Consider the following 12,580-nt stretch of genomic DNA (forward strand, 5'->3'; position numbering starts at 1 on the left):
CTCCAGTAATTATTGTTCATTTTATTAAATCAGGAAGTCCTTTCAATTTGCAATAGCCTATGTGTAAACAAGATGTATATTGTATGAAATGTTCTGGTTTTTGGGGAGGATCTCACTCACTGGAGAGTAGGCTACTGGGAGACAGTTTGTTTATAGGCTATATTGTTGGCACTGTTAAATTGTTCATTTTTTCACTGCAGCACGATGATAAAGAGGTCTTCCTAAGTTTCTAGTGGCGATGGGCCAAAAAATACAAATAAGTGAAATGGCAGCTGAGCCAGGTAGAAAAGTTTAAGTGGAAACGTTTTACAATGGTTCTCCTTCCAGGATTCTTTATCCCACTGCGCCTGCGTTGTGGCATTGTCGTTACTTTTGGGATTGGGATAACCAGCGACTGCCCTACCGAGTTTTAGAGTAGCTAGAAACGAAACGGGAAGAATATCCTCATTAGCCACTGCACTTGTTCAACATAGAGAACTTTCATTTTGCATGTTTGGGTTGCATAACTGTTGAAGAAGTCTAGGAGCATTCGCAGTATACAACCGTTCGCGAAATTGGCGGCACCTTCCCATATAAATGTTGTAGGAACTATTATTTTTATAGGCAAATTATTTTTGAAACAATTCTGTTTACGCATTCACGACAAACCGAGATGCCCCTTGGACTAAGGAAAAAGAAGAAGAAGTTGAGGGAGAGCTCGAATTTGGTAGAGGACGAGGACGGTGGGCTCGCTGCTGGCAGCTCAGCGACGTCCGCTGTACGTAGGACCGGGCTGCCAGCCCCGCCAGCCAATTTACGGCCAAAACTGGTTTTTCACGCGCAGCTCGCCCACGGTAGCCCCACTGGCAGGATCGAAGGCTTCTCAGATGTGGAGGAGCTTTACGCCAAAATAGCAGCTGCTTTCAACGTAAACCCATCAGAGGTAGAGCATGCATTTTTTTTGTAAAATAATTTAATGGATTGCTATTTGAAACATTATTAAAAATCTCGGTGTTGTATGATTTTACGTTTACTAGTGCAGTTTTCTACAGTTTCTACCGTTTTCTTTTTGGATAAACTGATAACAAAATAAGATTTTATGTAAGGTGCGAACTGCTGAAATGTTTTTCGCTACCAAAATGATGTAGAAAACCCTGCCGTAATCCACCATCCGAGCTGATCTATCTTGACCTTTCCGTTCCCGACAGACGGCAGAATAAAGTTTTTTATTATGATTATTTCTTGATATAATACAAGTGTTTTGAATGACAAAAACATAAAGTGAAAATATATAGAACATTTTTATTTTTATTGGGGTCAGATTTCTATATGACACACTGGTTTTAGGAGGATATGAGAATTGGATTTCAGTTTATTACACATTCTTCTTAGTCTATAAAGCTGGTCATTGCTACCACTGACCTCTGTACATTACCTCACATTTTCTGTTGGATGGGGATTCCAGCTCTGGCTGACATGCCTTTACAGCAGTAGTTTTCAAACTTGTTTTCGTTCCATCCACAATTGCAATCCCTGGATTTTAACAAACTGTTTATTTTTCTTAATGAAGCTTTTGTGTTTTGAGGGATTATTTATCTTATGTCAGAAATAGCTATTCATGCCACAAAGAATAAAAGTCCCATATTCATTAATATTGTTCTGCATTGCAAAGGATTGCATGAAGTGAGGTAAAATTTTTAATGATTTTTTTAACAGATCAGAGAACTAACAGATACCCTAGTCACTTAAATGCAACTTCTAAGAAAGTGTGAAGTGACAGGTCTGGAGGAGCACAAATCATACATGTGGTTAAAGTATGGCTGATGGGATTGCCTAAATGGGGGCAATCGAAGATGGCAGGGACAAATAACTTACAGATCTCAAGTGGTTTTTAAGATTATCTGCCAAACTGGAAGCAAATAATCCGCATGTTTAGCAGTAATGCTGTGTGTGCATGCCCCTGCATAACATGAGTATGTGCTGTGCTGTGTGTGCATGCAGGTCTATTAGCACACTTGTAGCTGTCTCCGTGTCATTGTACGTTTCTGAGTGAGGACTATCAGGGTAATCAATGATGTCACACTGCTCTCTGCTCTCTGCTCACTGCTGGGATGTCGACAGGCTACCTTAGATTCCCAGTAGCAGGCAGAGGAAATCCCCTACATCCTGCCTAGTGAGCACAGCCTATGTTTGTCCTGATAAGCACAGATGGCCCCAGTGCTCTCAGAAACGACATTGAAGTTCCTAATTGCCCTGTAGTGCTTAGTGCTGGAGCCCTCACATTTTTTTGGTCTGCCATTGACTTTCAGTTTGGCCTTATATAGATGACAGCCTTATATAGATGTGGGATATATGTTTAGTATTGTCCTGAAGCGGAAGAGCTCATGACAACTTTAGCACTTATTAGAATATTATTTGTCAAATGAGATGTAATGCACAGAAGGAACTTTTTTTAAATGTAAATGTATCAGAACTTGACCCAGACAAAATGAATGTATGAGGCTAATAAAGAGATTTTTCAATCGAGCAGAAATCAGACCCTCCCAGACTGTGGCATGTGCAAGGAATTGCGAGCATTCCTGACATTTCTGTTATCAGATTGTTACCATTAGAGCAGTGGAGATCTCACCGAGTTGTACTTTCTGAGTCAGGTTTTTTATATGGTAGTTGATAATGATGGGGACATTAGACATTGTTATGATGGAATACATCCAACTTAACTTACTTAACATAACAATGTAAAATTGTCATGATCAGTGAGGAACTTAATGGACATATAAATACTTAGAAAACTACATGTAAGCTTGAAAAAAAAAAAAAAAACGCTGCAGAAACTTTGGAAGCATGCTTGTAAGTTTCTGCAGTGTTTTTTTCCCCCATTTCATTTCAATCTTATTTTCATTTCATTTCAAGCTTATTGGTGGTTTTCCGTGTAAACAATGCTTAGTCGCAGATCTGTGAGTATTTCAGACTTGTACATTTTGTCTTATAGTATGAGTACTTTGTTTAAGAATATGCATTGTGAACAGCGTTACACTCAACATAAACTTTGGCGGAACACATCGAGCTGCTCAGAAAAAAGTCATTAAAGTCTTAACATTCACATTATAAAGAAGAAGTGACTTTTTTTTAATCCCCTCCCACTCCCCTCTATTTCATGTTCTTTATCCACAATACTTCCCCTATTTTCCCCATGGGCTTTCCCATGGTGCCCAGTAATAAACAATAACTGTGTTAGTTTGATCCGCCAAAGGCTTTTCCAAGAGCAAATTAGATAAATTCTAAGAAAGCTGTTTTAGCCAACCTGTTTATACCACTGTGCTGCCTGAAATGCTGCCGCATGCAGACGAAAATGCTTCGAAAAGTTCAGCACATAATGCATTGCTATCTCAATAAGGCATTAGAGAAAATCATTGTTTTAATTATAAATCATTATAACAACTTGTTGATTTTGTTGATTTTTTAAAATAAAAGGTATTTGCAGTGGCATTCAAATGTTGGCAGCTTTGGGTTCACTTTTGTAAAAAAACAAAAACAAAAAAAAACATAGTAAATGGAAATACTTTCTATGAGCAAAACTAACATCCTGATCCCTAAAAAATCTAATTGGTCAAACAATAAACTTTACTGAAAGTAAGACAGAGTGACTGAAGTTCTACCGTGAATGAAAAGCTTTGTTTGAACAGATCCCTCAGGTTATAGCTGTGGTTGTTTCCTAACTGAAGAGCTGCTTGTGTATCAGGACAAGTGAGATGAGAGTCAATAAGAAGAGAGTGTTACCAGGATGTGCAGAATGTATACAATGGGTTTCTGTTATTCCTCACGGTTGAGGTAGGCTACATGAAGAGAACATCCTGTGTGAATAGGAGAATGCTAACAGTATGCATCTGCTGTGATTCCTTTCTGCTCCAGACAAAAGTGCTGAAGTTCGCTTCCAGCAAAGCACTATGGTAAGAGTGGGAACTGAGAGGAGTATTTGACCCCCGTGCCTTCCACTGCACTCCCCTCCCCCCCCCCCCCCCCCCCCCAAAAAAAAAAAAAAAACCTGGTCCTTTCACATGCTTTGGTAACCAGGGCCAACTCTCCTGTACGTCAGCCAATGTGTGTGTAGCGTTCCTGACTTGCAGTCAAAAGCGGCGAGGACTTATCCGGTTTGCCATTCCAGCTTTTTCAATTTAGCTGCGTGTGCACAAGGCCTTGCAACCACTCTCGCATTGTTCAAGGACAAACACGTACATTTGACATGAAACAAACTGTACGGTCAAGTGCATAGGCCATCACTGGGGATTGGGCTCTTCCAGGTATTTGAGACAACAAATTCCAGAAAAGAATGCAACAGACTGAAGTGTTGCCCACTGGTGAATTTTCTGTACTGGCAGGCTGTATTTTACATTAATTTAAATTTACAATGTAGGTCCGAGTGTATTTTCATATTTGTTTTGTATGGTGTGACATACGTGACATGACAGCCACAGTTGTTTCTTGTATGTTTACAAATCCGATTTTCAATGGAGGGTGCTTTATTTAGAGCTCTCTCTGGTCCCTCAGTGATGTAACATGGAAGAACTGACTCATGACTAGAAAGTTCCTCATGGTTTAAAGGCCTTCCGTCCAAGTATAAATTTGGTAGCAATGTATCATGTTCCTGCTGATCACATTTCACTGTCGTGCCAGGACAGCACAGGTGTGAAATTGGATTTCCTATCCGCCACTGTGGAAAAGGTCATTTTCACTCTAGATTTTTTTACAGCAACCATATTTGACAAACTGGAGACAATTTAAATCAATTTTTAAAAAAATTCTTTAATTGTTGTTTACAGTTTAATGCCAGTTTATTTTGGGATAGTATTAGGAGACACTGTGTCTATGGTGTGAGATAAGCAAAGGTTTCTCTGGTCGTTAGAGATGGGGTAAAATCATGTGGAATGTCTCCAGTTGCATAACGCTGGTTGAATAACACAATGTTGTGTGTGCTGTTCATGTCATCCATTTGTACTGGCAGTCTCTGAAATATACACTTGTGTAGCTGTGTAGCTGCGTTTGACCCCTGCATTTGAATACTGGATGAACTCAGCGTTGAAAACAAGCAGTAATACCAAGCTATGTCAGATTAAATTTAATTAAAAGTATATAAAGTACCTATAGGATTATAGATATAAGGGTGTAGCACTCTTGATTGTTTATTTATTTGTTATTCCTCCTTTCGATACTAAGATTTACTTGTACAAGCAGTACATTTTTGTTTAATATAAGGTCATTTATATTAATAAGTGGGTGCTTGTGTTGTAATATGTTTGCAGACTATGGTGAATAGATTATTGTACAGTAATGTACTTCAACTTCGGCTTTCAATAAATAGTGACCTTCCATTTTGTTCTTGGACAGATCCTCTTCTGCACTCTGAACACTCACAACGTAGACATGGAGAGACTTCTTGGAGGACAGATAGGCCTAGAGGACTTCATCTTTGCGCATGTGAAAGGATTAAAGAAGGAGGTGGAGGTGTTCAAGTCTGAGGATGCACTGGGTCTCACCATTACTGACAATGGAGCTGGATATGCATTCATAAAGGTACACACAAATGCCATAAAAGCTAGCTTTATCTTGCAAAAACATAATAAAATGAACCAATTCTCCTGTTGAAGGCAGCAGCAACTCTAAACATAAAAGTAAAAAGGCCATATTTAATGATGAACAGGAACAGGTCCAAGTAATATAAATAATATATAGTTAATGGTTGTAGTTAATTTACACCTGCTAGATCACATTTAACAATAAGCAATAAAGGTGTCATTCATTTTTTTTGATTGAAAAATAAATAATTTCTATCTGTGAAAAATGAAAATGAATCACGGTTTTCATGCAGTAGATTATTTATTGTTTTGAACTGACATTGTCAATTATTTTTCATCTTTATCTTATATTCAAACCACGTAGGCAAAAATAATAAAGCCAATCCAGATGATGAACAACAAACAAGAACCAAATTTGCACTGGCGTAGTCACTGGTTATGAAATACATCTCTCAGAAGTATCATGCCTTTTTTACTAAAAGTTTAAACTGGTCAGTTTGATCCAAACTGAAAGCGAGGGTTAAAAAAATCTTCTTGGTTTACGCTACAGGGCGAGAAATGGCTCGATGGGCCCACCTCGTGGTTGTGAGATGTTAGTGGTGTAACACTTTAACGAAGACGGTGGGACAGCATGAACAGATTTAGAGACATGAGAAAGCCCCGTTAGCCAGGCTCATCAGCCCAGTTTACAGAATAACCTATCATTTCTGTAAATATTTTGACTTTGACTTGGATAAATTGGTTTGTGTTAGATATAGTTCTTGTAACCCTTACATTTCTCTGTTTTAACATCCACTCTGCCCTCACTCCTTGTGCATTTCCATTTTGCACCAGTAGGGATCATTGTCTACCATATTTTTATATGGATAAATAAGGCTTCTCTTTCTTGGTCAGGTCAGATGCAGTGATATTATTTTACCAGATGGCTTAAATATTTTCTCATGGTTCTAAGCATCAATGTGATTTTTTTTATAGGAATGATTCTGGGCATGGATTTAAAATATTGTATCTGATATTTTTATATGATTTCTTAAATTGTTCTATGACATTATTGCCTGGTTTCGCAGACACAGATTAAGCTTAGTCCTGGACTAAATTGAGATTTGTATGGCGAATCCTTTCAAAATTGAATTTAAGTATAGGAACAGAGGACATTACTGATTCGTATTTTAATGAACATGACAGACGTGCCCTTTAAATTGCTAAGGTTAAACTCAAGTCTCTCATGAGGTAATGTTACATTCCATTGGTCCTAATTGGCAATTTTGTAAAATAATCAAATATTTTGTACAACCCTGTGGCCTTTGAAATGGACTCATTCAGGTTTAATAACAACAGGGGAAGGCAAATTCTCATTGCTTAGCTGTAATTGAGGGGCTGGACCAGGAACAGAATAACTACTGTGTGTGACACTGATCATTTTTTGTACATAGCCATGGGTCGTTTGCCTGACATCCCTCTGCCTGTGTCGCAGCGCATTAAGGAGGGCAGCCTGGCGGACCGCATAAAGGTCATCTGCGTCGGCGACCACGTAGAGTGCATCAACCAGAAGAACGTCGTGGGCGTCAGGCACTACGAGGTGGCCCGTATGCTGAAGGAGCTACCCCAAAACCAGCGTCTCACACTCAAGCTAGTGGAGCCTATGAAGGCTTTCGGTGAGTGGACTGCAACCTGGCTGATCAGCAGCATCATGCTAAGCACCTGCCCACTGCACAGGAAGGTGTCAGGCACAGACAGCAATTGTAACTGATGCTCACGTACATCAAATGGGATATGACCTCAGTTATACCTGTGGAGTGAGGCTCAGTCGTGGGAATAATGAGGCTTTCAATGCATTCCAGGGATCCCTGTTAACTTCACATTTTAGACTATTGTTTTCTCGCAAATGTGCACCATTTTAAAGTTCACCATTAAAGCGCTGGTGTTTCTGTCAGTTTTAAGATACACCAGATTGATTTCCTCATTGTACTGTTAAATGTTGAGTCACTTTAAGTCCCTTTCAAACATCAGGAGTAGAGCTCACATAGTATGCATGGTGCCAATCACAAAGCAGTTACTGCAGAACTATATGAGATGGAGACATATTGTCACCTTTTCCATTCTCAAAAAAAGAATGCTGATCTGCTGATTCCTGTGTGTTTGAGTTAAACTGCGTATTCATTATTCATGATACCTTTCTTGAGTACACATCCTCTAAAACGAATTGTATTTTAAAGTGCACTCTTTCCATAGATCAATGCAATGAGTTTAATGGAGGGATTTAGACATTGTCTTATACAGTATGCTTTTAGGCTGTACCAATGAGTCATCACATTTGAGAAAGAGTACTCAGTAGTTTTGCTTCCTGATGTAAAGTCATGCAGTGATGAATTTAAATTATACCATTATTTTAGGGCAATATCAGCCTGTCATGATAGGATCGGGCTGGACTAGTTGCAATGAGTTATTCCTGTACTTGTAGTGCAGTTTTACGATGGTTTCTCTTGCTAGACAACACAAGATCTTTGTCTTCTGCCTCTTCATCTTCCTGGTCTTTAAAAAAAAAAAAACTACAGGCCAGCACTGTATATGCTGGGAGGAGGAGATTACAGGACCTATCAGCCTAGATTCTACGGTGTCCCTTCAGTACCAAAAGTCGAGCAAGCAGAAATAATATTTGAGCGCCTGCAATCCAGTCATGAGGACTCAGAACTGTATCGGCAGAGATTTTCTGTGCTCTCACTCAGATTTTTTCTGCTGTCACTCCAGACTTTGTCTGCTTAGCAGGTTAGTGGGCTGGCAGAGTTTTGAGTGAGAGCAGAAGAAATCCCCAGCGAAAGCAGAGAAAATCTGAGCACACAGACAAATCTTGTGACTGGATTATATGCGCTCAAATGTTATTTCTGCTCCCTCGACTTTTGGCACCAAAGTGAAAACATCTCGTTTCTGCCAGAAGACTTGTTGGAAATCCTTGAGCCAATCTGAAGTGCATGTATGGTATCAATAATGCCTGTCTTTTGGGGTAGCATTTGAACTTTTGTGTGAAATGGATCCTTTCAGCTTTGGCAGGATGTAAATAAAGCACAAAATATGAAGCAAGGGAAGCAGACCTCATGGTTGTGCAGTTTGGCATTCGCTTTACTTGAGCCTTGTTGTCCAAGTCTTTTTTTCTGCGGATCCAAAAAAAAGAAAAAAAAAGAATTCAAATACAAATTAGAGTACAAAAAGACTTGTTTTTCTACCTTTACTTTATCTGCCATTTCTTGTTGTGCACTTTTTCATTATTATTAGTGAGTCTTGTGTCTAAGTAGTTAACCAGCTCAATACAAGGATGTCCTTCACCCTCATGTGTAGTTATTGTTCTTTTTTTCTCTGCATGCATGTTAAGTTGGGGGACCCAATGTGTGGGTCGATGCAGTGTGTTCTTCCTGAGTGATTTTCATAGTTATAGTTATAGCTATTCTGAACCTGTCAGTCAGCATTACAGTCTATCAGTGGCAACTAAGATGTTACATGACATCCCCTTCCATTCACTGCTGCAGACTGCACTTCTGTATGTAGGAAGTGGAATAACTTGATCCTTGAACAGAAACAGAAGAGTCGTGACAGGAAGTGTCTGAAAGCGTAGAGAACACCTAATCGGGGAGATAAAGGGGGTGTCACTGACTGGAAGACAGTAATTGAACCAAAAAAAAATTGGTTTGAAGCATTAAGTTAAGCAGTAATACCCAGTAAAAAGCAGACATTACAGGTCATTTCTGTACCATGCCCAAACCACCCAGACTCTCTTGAGACGGACCATTTCTGCCTGTCTTTGTGGTCCCGAGGCAAAGAATGGGCAGCTGCTAGCCCTCAGTGTATTATCCTGCTGGTTTTCTCAGTGTTGTCCAAACAGAAAAGTTGTCCCCACAGGTCATTACCTGCTTAAGAGCTCTGCACTCTTCTGTCTGCAGGCTACTGTGGTGTGGATTGTTAAGAGGGTCCAGTAATAGGAACCCATCGTTTTGGAGCACAAAGTTCTCATTTAATGCTCGGAGATGACAAAGCGCAGGTGTCTCTGGAGAAAACAGTCTGTTCTACTGGTTCTGCTGGCTGTTGCTGAGTCTTTTGGACCCATTGATGAAAGCGTGAGCCCTTCTGTTCCCTGTGCAAAGCCCAATGCGTGCTTTTCACAGGATCACAACATTTAACAAAAATGGCAATGCTTTATTATTTTTTTATTTAAGTTATGCAAAGCTATAGCTATATTTCTGCCCGATAGATCACTTTTATTCATTGTCCTGTGTTTTCATCCTGATTTATAGAAGTACTTGAGCCAAGGTCAAAGGGCACAAAGCCTGGTGAGGAGAACAAGATTGGCGCTGGCAGAGGGACTCTGAGACTGCCGGTAATAGACCATGCAACTGAGGAGGAAATCGTAAGTGCTTGAAAAAAATATAGTGATTGAGCATCAAAAAGAAAAAACCCACACATGCCTCTATTTGTACAGAAAGTTTTATACAATTGTTTGCAGTCAAAAAGTACATCACATATGCGCATTTGCATTTCCAAAAGAATACATTTGGCAATAAATTATAATAAAAACCAGTATATTGGCAAGCATGAATTTTGAATCCATACTTGCCAATAATTTATGGAGAATGTAATGAAAAATGTATAGGTCTAAAAATAGAAAATTTACATGTAACGTCTGCCCTTTTATATATGATCATCTAGAATTACACAGAATTTGTTTCCTGACAAATGTTATTTAAACCCATTGAGACAAACAATCTTTAAGGTGATATATTAGCTTTCCATAGTCTGTGGTGTGAAATGAAGAACGGGAATTGATAGATCATTTGCATCAAGACTGTCTGATTTTGAGTTAAAACCAGATTTAGTCATAAATTGGTCATTTTACAACTTTATCAGAAAGGCCATTTTTGTGTTAAATGTTAAGATTGAAGTGTAATGAAGTAACTCTTTCAGCCAACAGAATTTGAAGAAAAGGCTGCCAAAAAAGTGGATAACCTCCTTGAGAACTACATGGGTATAAGAGATTTTGAACTAGGTGAGATAATTTTGGCGTATTTATCCATCACACAATCCAATGCTAAATATTCACTTATATCTGTACGTGCATCTAACATTAATCTTTCCGTCCTCATTCAATGTACTCATTAGGTGCATTAGCATGGATGTTATTTGTCAGATGATTCGGTCGCAAATAACTAGTATCGTTTACCTACTGCTTAATGTAGTCTGAGTATATATGGGGAACAGTTTGAATGTACATTCACCCAATAAAATGAAAATGGCCGTTGCAGAAAGTTAGATTCACAAGGTTTGGGTTCACCATTCCGTTCCTTACCTGTAATGTCATGCCTTCTCTCTTATCGGTCTTCCCCTCACTGTATACCCCCCACTGTCTCCCAATCTTCTCCCCCAGCTACCAATATGGTGGAGGTGGGAAAGGACAAGAGGAGCCCAGATGAGTTTGCCATGGCATTGGACGAAGCCCTAGGGGACCTTGCTTTCCCAGATGAGTTTGTCTTTGATGTGTGGGGAGCCATTCAAGATGCCAAAGGGGGACCCTTCTAACCCAGATGTCCATTGCGAAGAGAGAGAAAAAAAAACAATTTATTATTGCTGATTGCACCTTTTTAAATAGCGTCAGTGCTGAACTTTCACTTCAGTAATCTTATTGCACGAAAGTATATGTAACTTACACATTTTTATACTGAATGTGAATGTGCTTGCTCCTCTGAGCTGTACAGTCTCCCTCCAGTTGAAAATCAGGAGATTGTCAATCAAGGAGAAATATTTTGAGAGGGAAGTATTTTTATTTTTGCAAACTGCTTCAGTTGCTGTTTTCTCTGAATGTTTCTGATTGACTGGTCTCTCTCCTTCACTATCTGGAGCCCATACACATACAATATGGGAACATATTATAGGGAAATTGTTCATAATGGAAAATAGGGTGTTCCTGGTATATGTGTAACTGAAACACTGGGTCTTTAGTCAATGGTTTTGTGTGACCCAATATAGTCAGTTCCAGGTGTCATACACTTAATTCAACTGACATTCTTTTTTAAGATAATTCCTGTACACATGCTGGAATTTCCATGATATAATCCTTATATTTTCACCCTCTAATTTATTTATCTGTAATTGCTATTGATGTATTAAAGAGAGAATATTTTATAATATATTTAGCTGTATAATAAATTAAGGAAGTCAAAATAATCTTTTGGCTTCTAGTTTTGTTTCTTTCTGCCTCTTTTCTGCTCTCCATATGAAAAATATGACATTTATTGCAATGACAGTGCTAGTGAACACATTAAATCAAGAAACATTTTATCTGCGAACAAAACGGTATCTTCAAACTGATGTTACCAGTTTTATGACTTATCCACTTACATAGTTTAAATTAATATCAGATAGAACTTTGAACTCGAGGAAATGTGTAATGCGGAATCGAATTTCCTCAGTCAAGGCTAGAGATGGCTTTTGTAGTAGCTGCTGTGAGTGACTAGTGTTGTAGCTTGTCTTTTCTTTTGTAATTATTTTTAGAGGGATACCACTCAATGTCTTTGGAATGATTAGCCAAGTAATCCAAATCAGGCATTGCTAGGTGTTGGGTTTGTCTTCACTCTTGCAGGTCTTTATATATCATTAGCAATCGTCATCATCATCACTCACTTTTGTCAATAAACTAAATCAGTTACATTTCCAACAGTTACTATTGTGAACTAAAACTATGTCAAAAACTAGTTGTGAAGAAACATTATTGTAAACTGACGTGTAAATTTAAAAAAAGTTTTTGAAATGATTAAAACTTAATAAAAATAAAAAACTAGTGAAAAATTCTATACAGGCTATACAGTTTGGTTAGTTAATGTAGTTAATAATATAAATATGACTAAATTACTATAACTGCTTTGTTAAACATTTTGTTGCTAATGAGGTCTGTAATTACTTAAGTGACTTTGCATAAATAGTAATCCATTCTAAACAGAAGCACTTTATGTGTATAATCCCTTTACGCATGTTTCCGAGCACACATA

General features: G+C 38.5%; 1 protein-coding gene across 1 annotated transcript; it reads left to right on the plus strand.

Annotated features, from left to right (window-relative positions):
- The first annotated feature begins 66 nt into the window (after positions 1 to 66).
- On the plus strand, positions 67 to 11,759 carry LOC118226625 (PDZ domain-containing protein GIPC1-like). The gene is made up of 6 exons (XM_035416425.1): positions 67 to 922; positions 5,365 to 5,550; positions 7,027 to 7,207; positions 9,836 to 9,948; positions 10,503 to 10,584; positions 10,963 to 11,759. The coding sequence occupies exons 1-6, from the start codon at positions 653 to 655 to the stop codon at positions 11,112 to 11,114; spliced, it is 984 nt and encodes a 327-aa protein (XP_035272316.1). The 5' UTR covers positions 67 to 652; the 3' UTR covers positions 11,115 to 11,759.
- The last annotated feature ends 821 nt before the right edge of the window (positions 11,760 to 12,580 follow it).

The sequence above is a fragment of the Anguilla anguilla genome, chromosome 4 (genome assembly GCF_013347855.1).
Source record: "Anguilla anguilla isolate fAngAng1 chromosome 4, fAngAng1.pri, whole genome shotgun sequence".
NCBI classification, from domain to species: Eukaryota; Metazoa; Chordata; class Actinopteri; order Anguilliformes; family Anguillidae; genus Anguilla; species Anguilla anguilla.